We start from the raw sequence: 27,759 nt of genomic DNA, 5'->3' as shown, positions 1-27,759 counted from the left end.
ATATATCAAGAGGCTCATCGAAGTGTACAAAGGCAATAGCAAAAACTTATTACTTATATTCAGATGGCTGTTTTCTAGGAAACATATTATTAGAAATTCAATTATGTAATCAATTTATTTTTGGCATCTTTTAGTTATTGTTGATAATTCAGGAATAGATTTTTTTGTCAGAAACATTTGCCTCATCACTTGATGGAATAGGAAGAGCCCTTTGGCCTTCTTTTTGGATCCTGCTGACATAGAAATCATGTTTCAAGCTAGAAGGTCTTATTTCCTATGTGTTTTAGGGCTTTTATCACATCCTGGTTTCTCAGGCTGTAGATGAGAGGGTTTGACATGGGAATTATGATACCATAAAACACAGATGCCACTTTTTCTTGCTCTTGAGATCTATTGGTCCCATGGTGTACATACATATACAAGAGAGTCCCATAGAAAATGGTGACTGCTGTCAGGTGGGAGGCACATGTGGAGAAGGCTTTCTTCCTGCCTGCAGCAGAAGATATCCTCAGGATGGCAGCCAGGATGCATGTGTAGGAAAAGATGACGACCAGCACAGTGAATGTCAAGTTAAACCCCACAAAGACAGTCAGTACCATGATGTTGACGCGGATACTGGAGCATGACAGGGCAAGGATTGGGGGTACATCACAGAAGAAGTGATTAATTGCATTGGATTTACAAAAGTTCAATGAGAAAGTAAAACCTGTGTTTACAGAGGCATTCAGGAAACCCATGAAGTATGAACCCAGCAGCAGCTGAATGCAGCGTCTCCGAGACATGACAGTTGGGTAGTGCAGTGGGTTACAGATGGCCACGTATCGGTCCACTGCCATCGCAGCCAGGATGTAGCAGTCACTGGTTACAAAAGTACCATAGACCAGCAATTGCACCAGACATCCTGTGAAGGAGATGGATTGCTTGTTGCACAGGAAATTCTGCAGCATCTTGGGAGTGATAGCAGAGGCATAGCAGAGGTCCACAAAAGCCAAGTGTTGGAGGAGAAAGTACATAGGGGTGTGAAGGGAGGAGTGTCTCTTGATGAGGAGGATCATCCCCACATTGCCTAGTAAGGTGGCTGCATAGGTCACCAGAAATACCATGAAGAGGATGTGCCAAAACTCGTGTTGACCCGCAAATCCCAGCAGAATGAATTCAGTCACTTCAGTGCCATTACTGTGTCCCATGGTTGCTAAAGATTAAACAGCATGTGTAAAGTGGCAAAGAGACAAGAGCAGAAAAGGTATGGCCCTGTGATTCTCTTAATGTAGATGTGAAAATAGTATAATATTGGGTTCCACAGTGGGCTCAGAGTGTATTTCTGTGACATAATGGACTTGAATTTACAGGCTGAACCTTGGTGCTCAGCACAGATAATTGCCTGTGTATTTTGGAGAAAGGGCTATTTGAGCATCAGCTGAGTTTTCAGGAAGTGATTGATGTTTCCTAAATATATCAGTTAAGGCACATAAAATATGCTGGCTTTTATTCACTTACGCTTTTTAAAACCATTCTATATGTTTTAGTGAAAATACCATTTACCCAAATATAAATTGTCATATCTGAAAACCTTAGCCTGCCCAGATAGTTGTATATGATCTTGCTCTAATTTATGTCCATTTTCCCATTTTACCCCTTTCCCTACTCACCAACTCCACTGTGACTAACATGGGCTCATGGGCACATACAGTCTTCTGTAAAAAGGTTTTCAATGTATCTATGGAAATGGATTGTTTCTTTTTAAATTATTAATATGTTTTCGATCCCAATGTCAGCATTGTCAAAATTCTTTAGTAGTTTTAAATGTGCACGGTCACTTTCTGCACTTATCTCACCATGGCCAGGTAATGGAGTCCCTGGTGCAATGATGGTCCACAGACTACCCCTGGACAGGTGTGCTCTGTGTTGTCCATTGTCTCCATTTACCTGTGTCCTCTGCTAGTGATGAAGAGCAGATCGCCTACAACTGGTCTTACTGAAAATACCTCAGTGTGAACATTTCTCTGTGATGTATTCCTGGAAACACCACCATTGAGTTTGAGGGCCTGACACATACATTCACTCCACCCAAGTGTGGCCACTTCACCTTCTGGTGGAAGCCCCAGTGCACACTGTAGCTACCTGCTCACGGGCCCCATATACTCACTTCCTTGTGGTCACTGGTGTCACAAAGTGCCTTTTTTTCATTTTCTTTCCTTAACTACAAAATAATTTGCTCATTGTCCAATAGTCAAAGATTTTGGTGTTCTATATCTCACTAAATGTTGGGTGTTCTACTTTCTCATTAAAATTTTTATTTTTGCCAATATTTCTACTGAGTTGATTTGCAGATACTTTTGTCTAGCCTTCTTTTGAATCTCTCATCTGCTCTTTCTCACATTCTGTCTAAATTAACATTTTCTATGTTGTCCTTTATGAGCCAGAAATCATTAAATGCTAAATTAAAAAAATGTTTTCCTAAAAAAAATTAGGAAAACAGCAATGTTACATAATAATTCTCATTTTTGAATCATGGTTTGTTTCTAAAGAAGAACTGCAATGAGGTCCATTCATGTTTCTTAGTCATTTTACTGAGAGTCAAATCCTGTGATACAAGTTATTTTCCCTTTTACATTTGGTTGCTGGTACATGGTGTTTGTTGAATCATGATAGTTTGTACCATAAATATAAGTTGACACTTGTTCTTTTATGTTTTCTCATTCTTTATTTTTTAATAGTAGTAAGAGTGATAATGTTTGTGTGCAAGCTTGCATGTATGCATGTGTCAGACATATATAAAAATTTAAGTATTAAATTTGCTATTTAAAAATAACACACAAAAACACTCAATTCATCTATGTTGCAAGCAATTTCTACCAAACATTTATGTATTACCTCCCATATTGCATAATATTGTCTCAAATATTGTCCTAACATTTTCTGACTCATGATGCTAATATAGCCTCAACACAAAAGTAATATAATAGTTAAAGGAAAATTACAACCCCATTCATTGTGAATGGAAATGTAAACAACTTTTAAAAAAACTCACCAAATTCAGTCATGTAGTAAATAAGTGATTGCTGGGGACAAAGGACTCTTCGGTATTTATTCTCTTCCCTTCTCAGGTTTTTTAATCCAATTGAGAAATAAAAGAAAGTGCATATAGAGAGACTCTAATATCATCTTTAGGCAGCTGGGGAAAACTTCGGATTTATTAAGCAAATTACTTGCTCCCAATAAACATAGTAGGTAGATAGACTTACCAACTCAGTCTTGGCAACAGTGATTTATTTGTCTTTTCTCTGAAGCATTGCAGGGGAGCACCTCAGGGTGCAGGGTCATGGGCTTTAGAAGGCCAGATGCTCCAAGCAGGTAAGGGCAGAGCAGAACATGCCAGGATGTTCTTCTCAGATTCACCAATCAAACAGGCCATTTCACCTTTCTAGAAACAGAACCCATAAAGTGGAGAGAAGGAGGACTTGATTTCACAAATCGAAGCCCTCTTGCAGGAAAGAAACATCAGAAGCAAGGAAAATGCACTTTCCACCAGCAATCAAGATCAAGTGACATTGATCCCAGGATGGAAGAATTTTTAACATTGAAAATCTAATTTGCCATGCCACCACATTAATGTGGGAAAGCCATATGATCCTCTCAGCAGATACCAAAAAATATGATAAAATTAAACACTTTCATGATAGCAAAATAGAGTTAGAGGGGAGCTATGTTGCCTTGGTACGTGTGGTCTCCCACCCTGTTGTACCAAACACCCTCATTGCTAGTCAGTCTTGAGAAGCACTGGCCATAAACGAAGGAATAGGACCAGATGCCTACTATGACGAATCTACTCAATGTTTTTCTTGAGTCTTTAACCAGGAGAAGAAAAGACACACAAAAGAATTGAAAGCCACTACATTTATAGGAAGATCTATGACTATTATTATTTGGAGATGATGAAATTTTCTGCATGAAAAAACTGTAAAGTGTTGCCAGATCAATTTGTAGACCAGCAAATTCACATGATATTGAGCTAATATGCAAAATGATATTACAATTTCTAGAAAAATGGGGGGAAGCTATTTCAAAAAATACATGTGATGACAATAAATATAATATATGTAAGTGTAAATCCAAAAGAGTTTGTCATGATACTTATTAAGGAAATAAAGCTTTGTCTAACAGTTTGAAGAAGACCAAGACATAGACCATTTTCATGGATAAGAATTCAGTACTACAAACACCACATTTCCCCAAAACTGATCTATAGATTCTATGAATTCTAGTCAAATACTTGAGAAATTTTTGTGTTCATCCTGATATTTTTATGTGGAATTTTAAAGGAAAATAAGGTGGAAGAGAATTTGCCCTACCAGATATCAGAAGTTATTATAAAGAAATTTATAAGGACTCTGTGGAGCTGGCTTTAGGGTAGACTAATAGACCAGTGAAACTGAGGAAAGAAAGTCATAAACAGACTCATTTGTCTATGGAAACCTGATGTATAAAAACATGAACGTGTACATCAATGAAAACAGTGCAATATTCTTTGGTGCTTATCTGTATATATAAAAAATTAGGTTCCTACTTTATGTTTCACCAAAGTTGTTTCCAATAGGGTTACAGATTTAAAATTTAAAGTTTTGAGAGTAAAATATTGCTGAATATGTATGACCTAGCGATGTAGAAAAAAATATTGACACAAGACATAAACGTACAAATGATAAAACTTGAAAACTCATCTCTATTTAAAGCCAATATTATAAAACAGAAAGTATTAGATGTTCACTGGAAATTTAATCTGGCAAACTTGTTTGCAACTCATCCATGTCAAAGATTAGTATTTAGTATTTATAAATAGTTTCTATAAATAAATCTAATTGGAAATTTCACAAAAGACATGAATTAGAGAATTATAGCTGAGCATGGTGGTGTATGACTGTAAAGTCAGCAGTTCCAGAGGATGAGGCAGGAAGATCACAAGTTCAAAGCCAGCCTCAGCAAAAGCAAGGCTCTAAGCAACTCAGTGAGACTTTGCCTCTAAATAAAATACAAAATAGGGCTGTGGATGTGGCTCAGTGTTGAGTGCTCCTAAGTTCAATCCTCTGTACCCTCACTCCTGCCAAAAAAAAAATTTATAGAAGAAAACCTAAATGTTCAATAGAGATATGAAAAGATACCATGCTAGTAGTAGGAACCTGTAAACCCAGCAACCCAGGAGGCTTAGCTAGAAGGGTTTCAAGTTGGAAGACAGTCTGGACAAATTAGGGAGACCCTGTCTCAAAGCTTGAAAAATAAATAAATAAAAAGTTCTGGGGATATCATCCAGTGATACAGCTCCTTGGGCTCAATCCTCTTCCCCCAAAAAAAGTAAATAAAGGAAATGTGAAGAGACTCCCAGCTCACTATAGTAATCAGTCAACTGCCTAAGAATACTGAATTGAATTATAATTTCATACTCATCGATTTAAATTGCCAAGCTTTGGACACAATGAGATCCCACAGTAAATCATATTTGTCTTTTCAGAAAGTAAATGAGTACAGTAATGTTGAAGACAATTTAGAAATACTAGTAAAATTGAACCTGCATCTCTATGGCTCAGAATTTCCAGGATAGGTACATGTTCTAGAAAGATTAATGATCACATAAACATGGTAATACACAAATACATGTGTGTATTTATAAATATACATATATACAAATATGTACATACACTTAAGAATGTTCTTGTCAGCATTGTCTGTCATAGAAACAATAGTCATCGTTACTACATACCTAGTGAAAATTCAGGAGACGGTGCCACTACATGGATGAATCTCTCCTATGGAACCCTGAGTAATGAAGACAAGAGGCAGAAGTCAGCCTCGCTCAGAGGTCAGTAAGGCCAAGAAGAGCTGTGCTGGCTCCACATATGGAGTGATTGGGGGTAGATGTGGATGTGCCTCTAGTGATGGGAATAGAGCCAGCTAAGCCTGTCACTGATGTGGGCTTATCTGGTGCTCTGAGTATCTGGAGAAATAACAGAGTGGAATAATTCTGTAACAATGAAACAATCTGATCATTCTGAATTCAAACAGAAGGATATGCCATTGCCAGGGGCATTTTTCAAGAGCTATAGAAACAAGGGGCATACACACAGAGATCTGCCTCTTATGGAAGGTTTTACTCAATGTGAAATTCTTTGGTCCATCTTGATGAGGGTATTTGATAATCAAAGGAATGCTATGGAAAGGATAGTCAATCACTTGAGTGTTTTTGAACAGTTCACCCTCTTTTACATCGCTGTGCTTCTGAAGCTTCTTTTAAGTTGTGCATTGGAAATAAATAGACTGACCTAGGTTGGAATTCTGGTTCCACCACCTCAGAGACCAAGAATGCATCTGTCTTCAGCCTCAGTTCTTCCTCTGTAAAATGAGGAATATGGAACTAGTTAGAAGAGAATGATGTTCGTTGTAACCTTGTTACATCGACCTCAGCTTCTCATCCGTTGGTCTCAAAATCCCAAGCAAAGGACACGGAGTGCATCTCCTGTTCTTCCTTTCATTCAATCATTCACATCCCTCCTAGGCAACTCTCAGCCCAATGCAGCTTCCTCACTCTGTTCCCATCCTATCACCAGGGATGAAGTGACTCCTGTAACGTGGGCTCTGACCCTTGGCTCCACCATTAGCTGCACCTACCACAGTGGTGCACAGCGGATGTTGAAAGTGAAATTTGCCTTTTCTTTACATCACCGTTGCCTCCAGATTCTGTTTCTGCAGCTGGCACAGCTGATTGCCCACCAAGGTCTCTCTGAGGGGTTCCCCACCAGGGAGGTGACAGCTGGGGCCTCAGGGATCAGGGCTCACTCTCTTGAGAATAGGAGGTTCCAGGCCTTGAGATGGAATTGGATAAACAATGTTCACTGTTATTTTTACTGACTAAAATGTAAGCTTTCTCTCTAGAGAGAACAACTTTTTCTATGTGTTTTTCTCATTGGGGTTTCTTTTTCTTCTTTTCTTCCTTTTTTTCCTCACTCATTCCTGCATTTGCTGCATCTGTATCTCACTCTTCTTGCTGCTGTTCTCTGTTTCCCGAGATGACCACCTTCAAAAAAAAGTTCAGTGGACTGCACAGTAGGAGAGAACAGTTCCCAGGGAACTGATATTAGTTCAGACGCATCCCAAAGTTTTGGGGTCCCCATGGCCACATTTCTTTTAGACCTACAGGCTACAAATTTGGAGGCTTCCACAATCCCCCTCAGATTTGATAATTCACTAGACTATCTCATAAAACTCTGGCACTCTAGACAGAATGTTGAAGTCCTACCCACCAAGGTGATGGTATTAAAAGGTTTGAGAGGCAGTCGTAGTTTGAAGAGGTCAGAAGGTTGGAGCTAATGAATGGCATCTGTGCCCTTATAAGTGTCACAGGACCCATTTCTTTCCCTCTCTGCTCCCTGCTCTATGGAGAGACCATGAGAATTTGGCAGACTGCAGCCCAAAACAGGGCCCTCCCCAGAACCTGGTCAAGCAGCTACCCTCACCTCAGAATTCCAGCCTCCAGACTGGTGGGAAATAAATGTCCATTATTTATGAGCCACGCAGACTATTTGTTATTTGTTATAGAAGCTGAAACTGACTAAGGCAGATACTGGGACTGAAGGTTAGGTACTGCTGTTCTGAATATCGAAAATGGAGGCAGCTTTGCATATGATAATGGTAGAGGCCTGAGGAATCTTGGCCTATACGGTGGAAGAAGCATTGATTCCTGTGATCAGAACTTTATTGTGATTTTTATTTGTGCACATTAATTACTACAGAAGGATGGATTTCATTGTGGCATATTCACACATACATAGAAACAATTTGGCCAGTTTCATTCTGGAATACAAACCCATGTTCCCTCCTCCTGGTCCTCTTCCTCTACCTTCATGTTCTATTTCTACTTTGATGGTGTCCCTTGTCTTCCTGTTTTGTTTTGGTTTTCCCCTCTAGCTTCCACCTTAGAAAGAAGATACATGATGCTTTTTTTTCCTACGTGTCTGACTCATTTTGTTCAACATTGTGATAACCAGTTCCATCTGTTTTCCTGCAAATGACATAATTTCATTCTTTTTTATGGTTGAGTAAAACACCATTGTGTATATATATATATATATATATATATATATATATATATATATATATGCCACATTTCCCTTTTGCAATCTGTAAATTGCTTATTGTGAAGTTTGTCATGATAAACATGGGTGTGCATTTATATATACCAAGGAGTGGTATTGCTGGATCATAACAGCAGTTCTGTTTTTAGTTTTTTGAGGGATCCCCACGCTGATTTCCACATTAGCTATGCTAATTTGCATTCCCAACAACAAGGTCTAAGGGTTCTTTTTTCCTCCCGTTCTCACCAGCATTTGTTGCTGTTTGTTCTCTTTGATAATTTCCATTCTGACTGGGCTGAGCTGAGATGGAATTTCAATGTATTTTTAATTTGCATTTCCCTGGTGACTAACGATGTTGAACATTTTTTCATATAATTATTACCTATTTGTACTTCTTCTTTAAAGAAGAGTCTGTTTAGTTCATTTCTCATATATTGCATGCTTGTTTTGGGGTTTTTTGTTGTTTTTTGGTTTTGTTTTTGTTTGTTTGTATTTGCATTTGGTTTTGGTGTTAGGTTTTTTAGTGCTTTATACATTTAGGATATTCATTCATTGTTGGAAGAGTAGCTGTCAGAGAAATGACAGAAATGTCATTTCTCCATTCTGTAGGCTGACTATTCACTCTGTTAATTATTGCCTTTACTGTGCAGAAGCTTTTTAATTTGATATCATCTATTTGTCAATTCTTGCTATCATTTTCTGAGCTACTGGAGTCTATTCAGGAAGAAGTTTTTTTTTTTTTTGGTGCATATATCTGGAAGTGTTCTCCCTGTTTTCTTCTGGCAGTTTCAAAACTTCTGGTCTTATAGGTAGGTCTTTGATGTCCATTTGGAATTGACTTTTTTACAGGGAGAGAGGGATCTAGTTTAATTCTTCTACCTATGGATAGCCAGTTTTCCCAGCACCATTTGTCTTTTCTCCAACAGGTGCTTTTACTGCCTTTCTCGATAACTAGATGACAGTAGCTGTAGTTGTGCAGGCTTCTTTCTGTGTCCTCGATTCTATTTCATTGGTCTACATGTTTGTGTTTCTGACAGAACTATGCTCCTTTTTAAACTATGTCTCTGTAGCATATTTTGAAATCAGATATTGTGACTCCTCCAACATTGAGCCTTTTTAAAAATCATGAATAGGTGTTGAATTTTTTTTCCTAAACTTACCTGATCCAGATTTTCTTTTACTGAACCAAGCTTTCAACACGATGGTAATGCACACCTGGTGATATACATAATTGTGTGTGTATTCTGAATTGCTGATATTTTAGGAAAGAATCTTGCTTCTATGTTGATAAAAGATACTGGACAGTAGTTTAGTTTTTTTATACTGTCTTTATCTGGTATTATTATCAGAGTGTTACCAGCTCACAGGCAGGACCAACCAGGGGGTCCCAGGTCCAGGTTCTTGGTGTCTTGAACAAAGAATTGAGCAAGATGCCAGAGGTTGGCAAGCAAGGCAAAGGTTTATTAAAATGAAAGAAAACACCCAGGACAGCAGAGTAGGCTGAGCTGCGAAGTAGCTTAAAGCCCTGTCTACACAGTGGAGCTCACTTTCACTGGTCTGTGTTAGTTCTCCCATTCTCTCCTGGGTGGATCTGGGGTTGGTGGCACTTTGATTGACAGCTGAATTTGACATAATTTCTTGTCTACTGTCCATGCATAAGTTTCTTCCCCACCATCGTCTAGGAAAATGCGGGGTTGGAGAGGGGGGACCAAGATACAAGGCTAATGATATTGCTAAACTAGCAACAAATTAACTTCAGGTCAGTCCCTTGGGCTCTTGCCCATGCCCAGGATCAGGGACTTGTCCTTCAGAGTCTTGAATTCCTCTTGTGCTCATCTAGCTTCCTCCCTTTAACCACAAGATGGCCCAGTTTCCCTTCACAGGAAGGATTTCCAGAGAGTGTGTTGGTTGGGGCGGAGGGACCCTATATAGAGTCCAGAACCCCATGCCCTATCTCCTACCTGAGAGTAGCTCTCATATCAGATTAAGTTGGGAAGTGCTCTTTCTACCTAGAGTTTAATTCTCCCTTAAGTTTTGGTGAATTCCTTAGGGGATTTTGATGGGAACATTTTAAAACTATACATTCAATGTTCTTAATGGTTGATTATTGATTTCATATTGAGTTAGTCAAGCTTTTACTTTTCAGTGAGTTCATCCTTCTCTTTTGAGCTGTTCAAATCTATGTGTGTGGGTTGTTCATAGTATTCCTTTATTGGGTTCTTTTCTTTTTTCTTTTTCTTTTTGATATTTGTGCTTTTTCTCTCTTTTTTTCTTTATCAGATCTACTAGAACATCATCAATTTTAATGATCTCTTCAACAAAACCACCTAATTTTTCATTGAATTTTTTCCCCTGTGGTTTTTCTCTGCTCCATGTCATCTGTTCCTACTCTCAGCTTTATTTTTCTATTCCTCTGCTTGTGTTATGTTTACTTTGTTCTCTTCCTAGTTTCTTGGGCTGAAAGCTTTGACAACAGAGTTGAGATTTCTTCTCTTTTCTACCTTAAGCTTCCAGGATGTACTTTTCCCTCTCGGCACTATTTTAGCTATATCCCATAAATTTTGGTGTATGGCAATCTTGCTTTCATTCAGTTCAATACTTCTCATTTCCCTGGAGATTTCCTCATTGACCCATGTTTTATTTAGAAATGAGTTATTTCTTTTTCCACTTTATAGAAATGTCTTAGTTGGCTTTTTCACTGCCGTGACTAAAAGACTTGACAATAACAATTTCAGAGGAGAAAGAGTTTCAGAGGTCTCAGTCCATCGACAGCCAGCTTCATTCCTTGGGGCTCAAGGTGAGTCAGCGCATCACGGCGAGGAAAGCAGCTCATGGGATGATCAAGAAGCAGAGAGAGCCTAAGCTCAGCTCGCCAAGTATCTACACCAAAGGCAACCTCCCAGTGACCCACCTCCTCCTCCAGCCACACTCTACCTGCCTTCAGTTACCACTCAGTTAATCCCAATTAGGGAATTAATTCACTGATTGAGTTAAGGGCTCTCATAACGAAATCATTTCACCTCTGAAGGTTCTTGCATTGTCTCGCACGTGAGCTTCTGGGAGACATCTAATATCTAAACCATAACAAGAGAAATCTCTTTTCTCTTCCTACTATTGGTCTCTGGCTCAATTTCATCATGTTCAGAGCACACATATTATATGGTTTCAAATATTTTAAATTAAATACCAAATTTTGATGTGGTCAGATGTGGTCTGTCTCAATAAAAAATTGGTACATGCTTGAAAAAATGTGTATTCTGCTCACGTTACGTGGAATGTCCTGCAAATGTTATGAAAATCCTATCAGTTGAAAGTGAGGTCTCTCTTTGCTGATCTTTGTCTAGAGGTTCTATCAAATTCCCCAATAATAATTGTGGATTATCTTTTCTACTCTTCACTCTTTTCAGTTTTTGCTCTCTCGTTTAGTGCCTGAACATTTAGAACTGCTATTTCTTATTGGTGGATCAATAAGTGTACCATAGTATAACATCTCCTTCTGTCTGTTCCTGCTAAATTTCTTTGCTGTGAAGTCTACTTTATCTGACATTTGACATAGCCACCCTTTCAATCTTTTGATCAATGTTTGTAAGGCTTTTCATTTCCTTCCTTTTACTTTTGACCTACATATATCATGGTATTTGAAGTGACTCTCTGTTCACAGCGTATAATAACACAGTGTTTCTCTATCCATTCTGCCAAACTTCTCCTCTGAATTGTCATCAGAGAAGCAATCTTGGAATATCAGAAAAGATGAGAGAGCATGGAAACATCCTCCTCTTGAATTTCCTAAATTAATCTGGAGTGTTGTTGAAAAATTCAGCACTCTCTGATATGGTTCTCAATGTACCTGGGGAAAATATTTAACATGATCATATTAAAAATTGGCCAGGTGCAGTGGTACTCCCACACCTGTAATCCCAGCAACTCAGGATGCTGAGAAAGAAGGATTTGTAAGTTTGAGCGATCAGATGAGACCCTCAGCAGTTTAGTGGGACTCTGTCTCAAAACTTAAAAATAATAAAGTGCTGGCGGTGTAGCTCAGTGGTGAAGTGCCCCTGGGTTGAATTCCCAGAACTAAATATAATAATAATAGTAATAATAATAATGGGAGTCAGGGATATAAAAGAAAGTAAGGTCTCTATGCCACTTAACAGTAAAATATGACAATAAATATGTAGCTGTACACATAGAGCTACCCGTGTAAACACTTGATAAATCATACCATAATTCTAAAGTATGTTCAAGCAGCCCACAGAAAAGCATGAAAAATAAAAGAAAAAAACAAAAGGGAAAGAAACAAAGAGAAAACAAAAAAATCACATTCAAGTGTTATAGTATCAAGGACAACATAAATTAAAAAATAAATGATCTTTGTTTTTAAAGCAATAGGAGTCATGAATTCCAAATTCAACAGTGAAAGTCAAAAAAACAAAGTTTACAAAGATCTAAAAAGCAAGGTTCTCTCTCAACCCAAAACACATCTACAGATAATAATGATCAAAGAGTGAGTGTGTATCATTTCTCAAGTTTACCCACAAATAAATAAAGGGAATGAGAACAAAAGAGTTGGAGAGAGAGAGAGAGCTTGGTTATTAGAAGGGCCCACACCCTAACCATCATTCTAGGCCTTGCTTTCTCTTCTGACCATATGACACGGGCACCTTTCCATAAAGGCATATATTTATCTCATTTGGGGGGCTGTGTGTTGATCCACAATGTTAACCTACTGTGATTTATTTAAACCTACTTCTTAAATCATTTTGGACAAACATTGTTGCAGGCACATAATGAACTTCAAAGTGAGTGCCATAACTCCCATTTTACAGAGGAAGGAAGTAAGGCAGAGGGGGGCGACATCCGTAGCCTCTATTAACTGGCAAGACCGGAATTCAAACACAGGGCTGCCTGTCTCCTTTCTACTGCACGTAGGAGAATATGATGAAAGTTCAGAAGCATGGAGACCAAGTGCATGCTAAGCATATTTAAAATATTCTGGTAGTGGGCTACTTTCTTTGCAGCATTTGTTTTTGACTAGGAAATGCCTCCATCATGCAAAAACAAAATAGTTCACATCGAGTCAATTCATCCCAGTGTACACATTCTGTTGTGGGGTGATGGGCAGGGCGTTAGTCCTCAGGCTTGAAAAGGGTCTCCATAATGTGACATCACCTTCGTTGAAATCAAAATGATTACAGTAAAATGGATAAAGTAAATATCCTCACCCAATCAAGACTGCAGTTTCCATAGACACCTGACCTACCCCAGCTTCTGAGAATTATTGTCCCTGCTGGATGGATGGATTCTTCACCTGCTTTCCAACACATTTGCCTGAGGAAGGAGCTCATTAGAACTTACTGTTCTCAGGCCTCCCTAAAAGTTGAATTTGAGACGAGAGTGTCCTGTTCCGTCAGTTGAGTTATCCCACCGTGCTTGCCTCTGCAGATATTTGAAAGAACCAGAGAAGCTGATATCAACCACTAGCTTCAGTGCCAATCTTGTCCCTGAAGATGGAGCTCTGCTTCGGTATGAGTGAAGAAGCAGCAGTCTACTGATGAACTAGGGATGTGTCTTTCTCCCCCTCTGCAATGGTTCTTTTATTATACAACATTTTCCATGAATAAAGATGTATAAAATTCTAGGGAGAAATTCAACCGCACTTTTAGTCATGGTACCATTCCAACTTAAGATAATACCTAATTTTAACTAACATGCACATGCTTCAATAATGACCTTCTCACTTTCTACCATGAAAGTAAGTTTACTAAATATATAGAAGATAACATATAATAACATAAAATGCATTGATATCTTGTTTGGGGGGTGGCTTGTACATTTCAAAGATGGTCCTTCTTCCTTGTAGATTTGACTTCATCCAAGGGACTTTTTTCTCTTTCTTTTTTCTTCTTCAGGTATCAGAGAGGTAAGCTACTGACCTAAACGTTGTAACCAAAAGTTATAACCTATAACTTGCTTCTTAGAAGGCTCTCAATCGACCCTCATTCTTTTAACACTCCCTTCAACGCTCTCAGAGTATACCTGTTGATATCAGCATTTGGAGGACTCTGTAGTATAAACCTAGTTGATTCTATGCTTTCTCTATTTCTGCCTCAGTATTTTATTTTCTGGGGTCTGATAAATGAGCAATCACTTGCCAATCTACTTTCAGATAGAAATTTAAACTGTTGCTACGTCTGCATTCATTTATACCTTTTAATAAAAAAAATTCTTTGTACTGTGTCACTGAAAGATTAATGATTTAAAGTAAGACTATATGTAGTTTTAAAAAAAAAAATCCCTAAGTTTCAGTGACATAAAATGATAGAAATTCTCCATCACATAAAATCCAGAGGCAGAAGCATGTTGCTAACAGGGAGACTTCTGCAGGATGAATGTGTCTCCAAAGTTCTCATACTGGAACGGAATTGCCAACACCACAGGGTTGGAGGTGAGGCCTAATAACAGGTAATTGGGGCCTGATCTGCTTTCATGAGAAAATTCATGATGTTATTGTGGAAGAGGCTTAGTTACAATAAGAGTGGTTTGTCACAAAAACCAGTTGGGCCCTCTCTTGCTCTCCTTCTTTCCTGCCCTCCACCTTCTACCATGGAATGGCACAGTAAGAAAGTCCACACCTGGTGTAGCTCCTCCATCTCAAAATGCCCAGGCTCCAGACCATGAGGTCCCCAAACTTCCTTCTCTGTATAAATCGCCTACTCCCTTGTGTTCTACTACAGGAACACAAAATGCTTTAAGACAGGGACTCTGCTTCACACACAGGAAATTAGCATAGAGTAAACCACCATGAGCCACACAAACACAGTCACCAGGCTTAACAGATGGAAATACAGGATGCACAGTTAGTTAAAATTGAGTTCTGGCTATGCAGTAATTGTTTTAATGGTACTAAAAATTATGTTGTTTATCTGAAATTCAAATTTTAACTTGGCATCTGGTATTGTATCTGGCCACCCTACCACAGGATTTGCATAGTGTCCCTGAGTGTCAACATCCAGCTAATATGTGAGGAAGAAAGGGAGCACAAAGTCATTTGGTTTTATTTGCATAGGAATGGGAGAGAAGAGATGATTCAGGCCTAAAGATAGCTTTTACCCATGTTCCTTTGGCCAGAATATTGTATCATTTGCACACACAAGCAAATGTGAATAAAAGTGTATGCAATTGTTCCAGAAAAAAGATATATGTACACACAGGTGTTAAGGATACCAAGTCAATTCCTGCCATACCAAGGTCCATTATCCCACAATAATCAGGGTGTTACCATAAAGACAATAACAGGGTGTTTAAGGGCACTCTACACCACATGAAAAATCAGGCATATGTGCATCAAAGCACCAAACTTAGAAAAAAAAACTTAGATAGAAAATGCAAAAATACTTACGAGTTAAAATAAGCTATCATTATGTATTAGTCAAATTGTTAGCACCTGTCTTTTCCTTAAGCTACACCATAATTGAAAAGAAAGAATTCCATGGAAAATTCAAACATCCTTTTCATATAGATATAAAATGAGAAGATTGCCTAGTTTGCAAGGAGAACTTTTCTGATGGGAGTTACAAAAAGACAATGGTACAAGCACACAATCCCAGGCCATCAAACTAGAGGAACATGAAATCCGTTGAGACACAGATTCCACTTCACACAAGCACGTAGGAGCCCAGCATACAGTAAACAGCAATAAGCCACATGAGTACAGTCACCACACTTAACAGTTGAAAATACAGGATGCACATTTAAATTCAAGTTTCAGATTCATAATAAGTGTTTTATTTCAATATTTCCATGCAATATTTTAGTTATATTTCTACTAAAAATCATGTTGTTTGTCTGAAAGGATAGATTTTTAAAAAAAAAGATGAAAGGTGTATTGTCCATGAACATAGCTCAGAAAATTTTTCTCACTCTAATTCTATTAATGTCAAGAGCTTGAACCAGAGCTATGACTAAAATGATAAATGGCTGAGAAAAACTGTTGGCTGCTGAGAAGGTACAAAATCATATTTGTTTACTGTCTCATCCAAGTAGAGACGCCTGTTTAAAATAGTTGAAAAGTACATTAATCTATGTTTCTTAGAATCCGACATAAAAAGTCAGCATTATACGCAGTGGTCTTCATTTTTAAATGAATAAATGGCTGAATTATACTGATTATGTGAAAAATATTGAAAGAATTATTTGGAAAGTACTAAATTCCCTCGTGAGTGTTTGTCAGAAAAGTCCAAATCAAAGTGATGTGAAATGGAAGAATCATTCGCTGTAAAATGTCACAAAGATTTTCCTCTTTTCTTTTCCCTCTTTGCCTGGTTCTCTCTAGAGTTTTTAGCAGCCATGACATAAAGACATAGCACTGAAGTGACTGAATTCTACCTTCTGGGATTTGGTGTCCAACATGATGAGTTTCAGAGTGTCCTATTCATCATTTCTCATGATCTACGTGACATCCATGGTGGGGAATACTGGAATAACCCTTGCTCATTAGGACAGATTCCAGACTCCAAATATCCATGTACTTTTCTTGCAACATTTGGCTTTGGTGATGTCTGTTGCACAACTGCTATCGATCCCAGATCCCAAGATGCTGAAAAACTTCATCATAGAAAACAAGTCCTTATCATTAAGAGGATGGGTAATGCAATTGGTTCTTGCAAAGTGGGCAACCAGTGTCAGTTACCAGCCAAGGCAGTTGACCCTTAGATAACCATCTGTAAGCCACTTTGCTGTCCCATAATTCTGTCTTGAACAGTCCTCAGTCAATTCACAGTTAGATTCTCATTGGTTCAATAAATGCCTCTGTCCACACAGGACTTACTGTTTCAATGTCCTTCTATAAGTCCAACAGCATCAGTGATTTTCTGTAATGTCCCCCAAATCTCACTCTTCATGCTGCCACACTGATATCAGTATCATGCTACTTGTGGTGTTTGTGGGATTTAACTCGATGTTCACTGTGTTGATCATCATCTTCTACATTTACATCATGACCACCATCCCAAAGATGTCTTCTACATCTTCTACCACAGCCATAGCTTTGCCAAGCTTATTGGGAGAAGCAACTGCCTGTACCAACATCAAACACCGTTATCACAAATCAACCCACAGAATGAAATTTTAAAGAATGTTTCTGTCACTTGAAATGTGAAGACTGGACACAAGTGAGAAGATCCATTCCCTCAATTCCTCGCTGTCTTGATGTTCTCAGCTTTGTAATATATCGTTTATGGAATAAATATGTGAATGGAGCTTGGTAGCTCCAGGTGCAGGGAGGAAGACCTTCTCCACCTGTGCCTCCCACCTGACAGCAGTCACCATTTTCTATGGCACCCTTGCTTACATGTACTTACAGCCTCATTCTGAGAATGCCCAGGAGAATATGAAAGTGGCCTCTGTATTTTATGGCATGGTCATTCCCATGTTGAACCCCCTGATCTACAGCCTGAGAAACAGGAGGTGAACGTGTTCAGTACGTGAGAGCATCCAGTGGAGATGTTCTACCACAGTTTAACGTTTCTAAGATAGGAAGACATGTTCACATCTTAAACCAATACATTTTCATTCAAGAAAGCAGTCTTCAAATGTGGGAATCAGAGTAGGAACTAAAAAAAAACGCCTCCCAGGAAGTACTGATACTGAACTAGTTTAAAGCCAGATCAAGCATAGAGAAGGACTAGGCATAGAGAGATGCCTAATTACACCGGAAATGCTGTTAACATCTTTCTAATGGTTAAATTTCCTTCTTTGTTGGCTCCACAATGACAGTGTGATTCATCCTGCCACCCAGAGAAATGAATGTCCACACCAATACAGACGCATAAAGATAATGAAGACATCTTGCTCAATACTGGATTCCCAACATTCAGCATGTCCTTAACATATTATTCATTGCTCAATAAATATTTGTTGAGTAAATACTTTTTGTTTTACTCATACATTTGTTGAGCTTTTTTTTTTTTTTTTTTTTTTTTTTTTTTGGCCAAACAAAAGCTCAGAAACCTAAACAGAGCACTCTCATAGGAGTTGGAAGTAGCAGCCAGCAGCTGGGTCCGGCCTTTTCTGGGTTGAAGAGGGAAACCACAGCCATAGCTTTGCAAGCTTATTAAGAGAGGCAGCTTCCTGTACTAACATCAAACACTGTTATCACAAATCAACCCACAGAATGAAATTTTAAAGAATGTTTCCGTCACTTTAAATGTGAAGACTGGAATAAGGAACAAGGAGACACAAGTGATAAGATCTATTCCCCCAAATCCTCAGTGTCTGATGTTCTCAGTTTTATCATACACAGTTTATGGAATAAATATGTGGATGGAGCTTTGTAGCTTGAGAAAGCCTTGGGAGAATCTCCAAGAGTTGTTTCTGTTTTGTTATTACTGATGCTGTCTTCTTTTTGTTTTTGAGTTTTGAGTGTTTGTATGTGTTATGTGTTGACAGAAGACACATGGACGGAGTTGTTTACTGGCACAGGCAAACTAGGGCCATAAAAAAGAGCCTGACCAGAGATGTCATTAACCAAGAGGAGTCGTGCCCCATTCTGGCAATGATGAATGACTGGGTCAGTTTTTTCACCCCCTGCAATGAAAGAACTCAATCTGATCAATTGTAGAGGAGGAAAAGTTTATTTGAGGGCTTACAGTTTCAGAGGTCTTAGTCCATAGAAGGCCATATGAATTAATTCCTCAGGGCTCTGGTGAGACAGAACATCATGGTAGAAAAACGGTAGTGGAGGAAAGCAGCTCACATAATAATCAGAAAGCAGAGAAAGAGAGGTCTCCAATTGCCAGATACAAATATGTACCCCAAGCCACGCCCCAATTCCCACCTCCTCCTGGTACAACCTACCTCTTTGTTTATCACTCAGTTAATCCCTATGGGAATTAATTCACTGATTGGGTTAAGACTATCACAATCCAATCACTTCTCCTCTGAACCTTCTTGCATTGTTTCACTTGTGAGCTTTTTTTTGGGGGGGGGGCACCTCATATCCAAACCATAACAATGAATGGATGGTATTTCCAACATTCCCCACCAAACAAATCACACATTTCTTAGACTAATCCTAGACACTTAGTGCTATGGTTTGAGTATTTCCCCTTAGGGTATATGTGTTGCAGGTCCCCATTTGGAAAAGATAAAAAGTGCTGGGACCTTTAAGAATAGGAGACTAGTGGAAGGTCATTGGAGTTACTGACCTCAAAATGAACTAATGTCATTCTCATGGGACCCCAGTTAATTCTCACAAGAAGGTTATTATAAAAGAGCAAGACAGGGGGCCTCTCCCTATACTCTCTGGCTTCCGGTCTTGCCATGTGATCTCTCCTTTTCACACATGCTCGCACCTTGATGCCATTTGCTGTGATATGATGCATCCAGGGAGGCCCACACCAGAGTTGATGCCATATTAGATGGACTTTCAACCTCCCAAACTGTGAATTAAGTAAACAAATTTTATACACTATCCAGCCTTAGATATTCGGTTAAAGAAATATAAAATGAACTGTTAAACTTGGCATAACTGTTGGTTATAAATAAATGGTTAGTTCTGTCTAAAACAAGGTCAGACTACTGCCAAGGACATTGATGTTAGGAAGCAGAAGATTATGGTTATGCACAACTGTAATGGAAGGATTTAAGGGGAGAGTAAACACGAAATTATCTCAGAAAAATTCTACATAGGGAGGTAAAGGAGTAGAATAATGCCACTCTGTAAGAATGAGAATACACACAAATCGTGGTCTCCATAATATCTCCAATTAATTAACCAGTCCAGGACCTGAGAAACCCAGATGATGGGCTACCACAGATGTAGACAAATGGTAGCACCTATCTAAGCTGTTGTGCCAGGGGTGCTATTGGTACTAGAACAAACAACCTTTTATACTATGCACTGACACTTATTTGGGGATGCATTCTCTCTCAGAAAGCGAGATAGCTTCTTTTGACACACATATCATTATCCCTTCCCAATCCTTCATATGAACTCTACTTTAGTCATAGGATAATCTATGGAAACCCTCCCATTTGAAAACCTGCAGAACACCATTCTAATGCATGTAGGAATTTGGACTCAAGGAAGAGGAAATGGCAAACCATGTGGTAATTTATACATCATCAATAAGAACAGGAAGTAATACAATATCCATGTACCATGTACAATAAAGTTCGATGCAAACTTGTGTATATTAGAAACACCTTGAAACAATTCACATTCTTTGGCAGGATATGTTTTTGTTAGTCCTGATCCCCTAAGAAGCCAACACGAGATGAGATTACATATGCAAAAACAAAATGTTTCAGAGAATTCTCACATAAAAGGTGATAGGGCAATGAGAAAAGTTGAGAAAGAAGCAAGTCTGATCCCAAATAAAGGAGGGAAGGAGAAAAGATTGAATGAGCATATGAGACTGTCATAAAATGTAAGGTTGCCAAGAAATTCCTGAGCCAAATGGGCTGACAAAGGAGTACTATGGAGACTAGTACCAAGGAGTCTAGTCCTTTGGGTCTGCCTCAGAATCCTTTCCCACAGTCATGGGCAGGGAACAGCCCACAGGAGGTGTGGCCTCAGCAAAACTGCTACAGTGGATTTCAAAGTGAGCAACTGAGACCCTTAGTCATTTACACTCTTGTGTAAATGACACAACTGTCACGCACATGAATGAATTAGAATCTAATTACTTGTGTAATATTACATAGCAGAGAAAACGAATTTATGATACTACTATCACAACACAACAGGCAGGTTTTAGTGCTATTGAGTAAAAAATAAACATCTCAGAAGAAAATAAAATCTAATTTTTCATTAAGATCAGTAATAAGAACACTAGGAAATATGTTGTTCAGGCGTGAAAATTTACTTAAAGCTAGAGATGAAAGAATTAAAGGCAAAGTCTTAGTTTAAAAAAATAAATAAATAAATAAATAAAACAGCATGGTACTTGCATAAAAGCAAACATGTAGCTCAGAGAAAAAGAGAATACAGAGTCAAACCCACACAGCTACAGGCATCCTATCCTCAACACAGCTGCCAAAAACATGTTAGAGAAAAGAGAGCCTCTTTGACAAATGGTAATGGGAAAACTGGAGACCAATGTGTAGAAGAATGAAAGTAAATCCCTCTCTCTCTCACCCTGCACAAAAGTTAACTCAAAATGAATCAAAGACCTGAGTATAAAACCAGAAATGGTGCAACTGCTAGAAGAAAATAGAAGGTCAACAGCCCAACTATGGATACAGACAACTACTTCCTGAATAGGACAACTAAAGCTTTTAGGGGGAAGAAAAAGAATCACTAACTAAGATGACATCACATTGAAAACTTCTGCATACAAATAAAACAATTATCAAGGTGAAAATAGAGCCTAAAAACCTCAACACACACACACACACACATACACACACACACACACACGACCCATTCAACAAATAGGCAAATAAACAAAGTGGACATTGCTAAAATAAAGCAGCACAAACGCCCAGGAAATACCGGTAAAAGAGGTTCATCATCTCTGGTGTTATGGTTTAGATGTGAGGTGTCCCCCAAAATTCTATGTGTAAGAAAATGCACGGTTTAGAGGTGAAATTATGTTGTTATGAGACCCTTATCCCAATCAGTGAATTATTCCCCTGATGCCTGATTGGGGACTAACTGAGTGCTGATTGTAGACTAATAGGGTATATCTGGGGGAAATAAAGCCCTGGGGGTGTACCTTTGGTGTTTATATTTTGTGCTTGTTGAGTGGAGCTCTCTTTCTGCTTCTTGATGTGATGTCTTGAGCTGCTTCCCTCCACCACCCTCTTCTGCCATGATGTCCAGCATCACCTTGAACCCTAAGGAATGGAGCCGGCCTTCTATGGAATGAGATGGCTTAAACCATGAGCCCCCACTTTTTCTCCTCTAATTGTTCTTGTCAAGTCTTTAAATCATGGCATCAGAAAAGCTGACTAAAACAGAAATTGGTACCATGAAGTGGGGTCATTGCTGTGACTAACCAGACAACATGGTCTAGAAACTTTTGGAACTTTTTGGAATTTGGGGGAGAAATTTTGTAAAGTTTAGGGATAACAGCTGGAAAAGCTTTAGATTGTTTTAAGTGGAGCTTAATGAGAAATTCTAGTGGGAGTTCCGAAGACTAGAATGCTAATAGGACTGTGGACAGTAAAGACAGGACTCCTGAGGTTTCAGAAAAGGCAGACTCTATTAGAAACTGGAAAAGTGGTCATGGTGCTACATTCTGGCTGAGAAGTTGTCTGCATTTTGCCCATGTCCTAAGACTTTCTAGGAAGCTAATTTTAAAAGTGATGGACTTCTTAATCTGACAGAAGAAATTTCTGGGCAGCTTAGCATTCAGATGGTGGCGTTATTGGCAGCTTTTAGACAAATTCATTATAATAATCAGAACAGAAAACAGATCAGAAAGATTTGAAAAACTTGGACTTGAAAGGTGGGAGTAAAACTGGGGCTGTTAAGGTGAGATTGCAATAAATCACTGAATTGATCTTAAGGCAGGAAACAGAAACTTTATTCACCAGATGGGGGTCCAGATCCACCAGCTGACAGGCCCTGGGTAGGCTGCAAGTCTATACCTTCTGGGGTTTGAGTACATCTTTTATAGTATAAAACCATATTAAAGCGTAAGTGGCTGTTGCTATGATTCAAAACCATAAACAAACGTCATGAGATCTGAATCATTGGCAGAAAAGAGAGTGGGCCAAAACATCCCTAGTTGTGTACGAGTTAAGGAATGGTTACTAGCATCTAGACAATCAATCTCTGATGGGGTACATTGTCCAAGAAAAATGGGAACCAAAGAGAGAACACTTTTACATTGTATAAGAATTGCCATTTTGTGTTGCTAAACATGCTGTGCTAAGCAACTGTTGATGGGTACAGAGGTGGGGCTTTCCCTGGGAAAGGCATTTCTTACATGACTTGGAGTCTCAGGGCAAAATGCAGTCTGTTTGGTCATTGCTCATATAGCCAGGCCCAAAGCAGGGCTTAGGAAGTTGTAGTTACTAAAGACATTGTAGCCAATAATGAAATGCTAAAGACTGTGCCCAGAAATACTACACCTAGGAAAGATGATTTGGGGGCATCTCAGGAATTGGCAAGGTCACACCCATTTCAGGCCCAAAGGAATAAAAATTCTAATCAGGAGAGACCAGTGGGGTGCCCTGCTTGCACAGTACCCTGCTTGCATAGGAAGTGGTTTCACCATCCTCAGCCACCCAGGCACTTAAAGGCTTGCTGAAACTGTGGTCCCTGAAGGCTTAGCTACTGCTCAGTATAGAAGCAGACCTTGTTGGCAACCACATGGTGCTGGTTCTGCACAAAAGCAGGATGCTGGATTTAGGGGGTGACAGAGGCTTCCAGCAAGATTTCAAAGAAAGGCCTGGGAGGACAGGCAAATTGCAATAGGGTTGGAGTCACTGCAAGCAGCCCCTGAGAAGGAACCGTGTGGAGATGTGAAGAGGAAGCTGAAGCTGAAGTGGAGATCCCCCACGATCAAAAAATGCCAGTAATGTGGGACATGTGCCGAGTAAACCTACAGGAACCAGGCAGAGACAAACCCACAGAGAGGCCACATGGGCTGTAATCAGCACAGTCAAAGGGCAGAGCTACACAAGCCCTGTGGAGAGAATGTCACAATGCCATGTGCTCCCAGTGCTGGACACCGAGGACAGAATGTGTCTGCCCAACTGGATTTCAGTCTTTGCACTTTTTTATATTTTATTTAGAGACAAAGTCTCACCAAGTTGCTTAGTGTCTTGATAAGACGCTGAGGCTGGCTTTGGATTTATCATTCTCCTGTCTCAAGCTCCGGGGCCTCTGGGATTATAGGCATGCACCAACATGCCCGGCTCCATACATTTTCTATCTCCCTATGGCCTACAGAACATTGTTATAAAAACCCTATTTATGGATGAGAAACTGATTTTCTTGATTCCAACCCAGGTCCTTTGGCCCTGCAACCATTCATTCAAGAGAGAATACAAGCTAAGGGTAGAGGCAAAATGTTTTAATCATCTTTTTGCTAATGTGACCAAAAGGCCTGACAAGAACAACTTCAGAGTAGGAAAAGTTTATTTCAGGGCTCATGATTTAAGAGTCCATAGACAGCTAGTTCTATTCCTTGGGGCTCAAAGCAAAGCTGAACATCATGATGTAAGAGTATGGTGAAGAAAAGCAGCTCATATGATGGTCAGCCAGCAGAGAAAGAGAATCCACTTGCCAGATACAAAATATATACAAAATATATACAAAATGTATACAAATATATATACAAAATATATACAAAATATATACCCCAAGGCCATACCCCAATGACCTCCAGCCACACCCTGCCCTTCAGTTACCACTCAGTTAATCCTGTCAGGAGATTGATTCACTGATTGAGTTAAGGTTCTCATAACCCAATCATTTCTCTTCTAAGCCTTCTTACATTGTCTCACACATGACCTTTGGCGGCTCCTAACATCCAAACCATAACACAGAATAACATGGGATGACAATCTCTTATACTTTGGTTATAATACACATTATAGAAATGACCTCATTGGCTCTGTCTGACCATGATACACTAATAAATGCTGCATCCTGTGAGCTCACTTTTGTCCCTAGTCTTTGAGATCTTTGCAAGTCAAGTCCCATCTCCACGGGCCTTGGAAATAAAATGCCCACGTGGAGCAGTTGGAAAACACTACTATAGAAAGCAATCAGTCTTCACCAGTTGCAGAAAGTTGCAAGATGAATCTAAGAAAAACAAAACAAGTTTGTGTTTTCACAATTAATCATGCATTTTTCCAATATTTGGAAAAACAGAAAAGCAAAAAATACAAAATAGTGTACATAAAATTTGCTTCTATGTCTGGATAGCATATCCTATGTCTAACAAGACACTAATCCCATGAAGATCAATTCCAGAAACCTCATTGGTGACTACACTTTCAAAGGTCCAAATATTTAACTTTTTCACTGTATGGTAGTCTTATATTTCCAAATCATTATTGAAGACAATAAATTCATATGTGTGTACCTGTGTGTAAGTCTATATTATGTGTGTGTGTGTATATATATATATATATATATACACACACATACACATTTATGTATATATATATATATGTATACATATTTATGATCAAAATTTACTTATTTGCTGAATAGTGTATCCAGATTTATAATGTAAACTGAGCTTTATAGCAACCTCAAAAGTCAGAGATATTAAAATCTTACCAAGAAAATATAGACTCAGAAATATGAGTGGCTCATAGAACATAAACAGCATAAATTCTATGGCTCTGCTATTCTCCATGGTCAATAACATAAATAATGGTTAAGGACACAGACATTGGGCTCACAACTTCAAAGAACTATGGTACATTTTAAATAAAAATGAGTTAGCTATGAACATAAACAATAAGAAAATGCCTTAGAAGTTAAAAAAAATAAGAAAATATAAGCTGAAAGAAGAATAAGCTGTAACAGAGTGTTATAGTTTAGATATAAGGTATCCCCCAAAGCTCATGTATTAGACAATGCAACAAAGTTTAGAGGTGGAATGATCGAGTTTGAAAGCCTTAACCTAATCAGTGTGTTAATCCAGTTGAATGGATTAACTGAGTAATGACTACATCAGGTGGGATGTGGCTAGAGGAGGCAGTCATAGGGCTCAGACCTTTGGGGTAGGTATTTTGTCCCTGGTAAGGGTGGGTCTCAAGATCTCGCTGCTTCCTGGTGGCCATATCCTGAGTTGCTTTCTTTTGCCACACTCTTCCTCCATGATGTCCTGACTTACCTTGAGCCCAGAGCAATGGATCCAGCCATTCATTAACTGAGACTCCCAAACATTTGAGGCCCATATAAACTTTTCCTCTTGTAAAATTGCTGTTGTCAGGTGTTGCCACAATGGCAAAAACTGACTAAAACACAGAATGTTGATCACACAATTTACTGCATGACTTTTTTTCTAGTAGGGAAATAATTTAATAAAATGGGATTTATGGGTAATATAAATGGGACTTATTCATTAAAATGTTAAACAAAATTAAACGTCTAAAGTCCTAGGGCAATGGCTAAACGGGAGACACTTGCCAGAAACATTCATGAAAAAGAAAAGAAGAGCTAAGAACCCCCTACATTTAACATTAACAAATGGTTCAATTTTACTCTCAGCTTTAAGAGACGAAAACAGGATAAATTAAAATGCCTAACAATATTTTCTTATTAGTGAAAAGGGTAAAAATAAGTGAACTCAGACATACTTTATGTCACCATTCTCAAACATACACTATCCTACTTTAAGAAATAAATTAACAAAATGCAAATTTAAAATAATTATATATCACTGTATATCTATGAGAATGGCATTTTTTTAAATAGTAACAATGCTAAATGCAACAATGAAAATTCAGGAAAATGGAATTACTCATGCATTGATATAAAATGATATAGCCACTCAGGAAAACAGTTTGGCAGTGTCTTTATACAACTAAACATGCAAATGCCATATGGCCCAGCACATCTGGCCATTTATTCCAGAAAAACGAAGACTTAGGTTCATAAAAAAGCCTGTACATGAATGTTCACAGCTGCTTCATTTGCAGTAGATATAAACTCAACTCAACTCAGATGTCTTCAATGGTGACACAATCTGTGGTCCACACATAACACAAAAATACTTCTCAAGAGAAAAAGAAAATGAAGTACTGATACGCAGAACAATTTGAATTAATCTCCTGAGAATTAATCTGGATTTTAAAAGCCGATACTAAAAGGTCATGGAAGGTGTGCATTCATTTATAAAATATATCTTTAGGAAAAATATTTCAGAAGTGGAGGCAAAATTAGTGATTGCTTGGGTAAGGAGTGGAGTGATAAAGTCATGTGAAGAGGGGAAAGACAGGATAAAGCTCATAAAAGAAACACAAGGATCAGCTCAGTGTCTTGATGGTGAAGATGAATACAGGAACCTACAAGGTGACAGAATGTTCCAGAACTTAAACAAACACACACACACATACACACACAAGTAAAGTTAAAAGGGGAAATCTGAATAAGATCCAGCATCTTCAGTGGGCTGGGTGTATAGTAGCTGAGTTGGTAGAGTGCTTGCCTTACATACATAAGGCCCTGGTTTCAATCCCCAGCACCACAAATAATAATAATAATAATAATAATAATAATACAGTATAGTCATCATTGTATTACACTATAGACTCACAATATGTCCACTTAGGGAGTGTATCAGTTTCCTATTGCTGCTGTAACAAATGACAACACACAGAAAGGCTGAAAATGATACAATTTTAATATCTTACAGTCCTGGAAGTCAGAAGTCCAAAATGAGTCTCAAGATAGGTATCTGCAAGCCCATGTTTTATACAGCTCTATTCACAATCTGGAATCAACATAGATACCTTTCAACAGATGGATGGATGAAGGAGTGTTATTCAGCCATAAAGAAGTATGAAACACTGATGTTTGCGTCAAAATGGACAGAACTGTAAGTCAGCAAAATAAGCCACAGAAATAAAGTATATGTGTTCTCTACTGTGTGAAAGCTAAACAAAATGTCTACCTAAATGTAGAACATAATTACTAAAGATTTGGAAAAGTGGTAGGGAG

At 38.6% G+C, this 27,759-nt stretch overlaps 1 protein-coding gene and 1 pseudogene across 1 annotated transcript; one reads left to right on the top strand and one right to left on the bottom strand.

Moving 5' to 3' along the window:
* Window positions 1-257: 257 nt before the first annotated feature.
* LOC144254545 (olfactory receptor 5AK2-like) lies at window positions 258-1,187 on the bottom strand. Its single transcript, XM_077797850.1, has one exon. It carries the CDS (start codon window positions 1,185-1,187, stop codon window positions 258-260), a length of 930 nt encoding a protein of 309 aa, XP_077653976.1.
* A 15,490-nt stretch (window positions 1,188-16,677) lies between these two features.
* Window positions 16,678-17,592, top strand: LOC113195127 (olfactory receptor 5AK3-like; annotated as a pseudogene).
* The last annotated feature ends 10,167 nt before the right edge of the window (window positions 17,593-27,759 follow it).

The sequence above is a fragment of the Urocitellus parryii genome, chromosome 4 (genome assembly GCF_045843805.1).
Source record: "Urocitellus parryii isolate mUroPar1 chromosome 4, mUroPar1.hap1, whole genome shotgun sequence".
Taxonomy (NCBI): domain Eukaryota; kingdom Metazoa; phylum Chordata; class Mammalia; order Rodentia; family Sciuridae; genus Urocitellus; species Urocitellus parryii.
This window is presented reverse-complemented; position numbering and strand designations above follow the sequence as displayed.

Excerpts from the sequence above, each read along its gene's own strand:
- LOC144254545 (XM_077797850.1), bottom strand. The coding sequence starts at position 1,187 with ATGGGACACAGTAATGGCACTGAAGTGACTGAATTCATTCTGCTGGGA.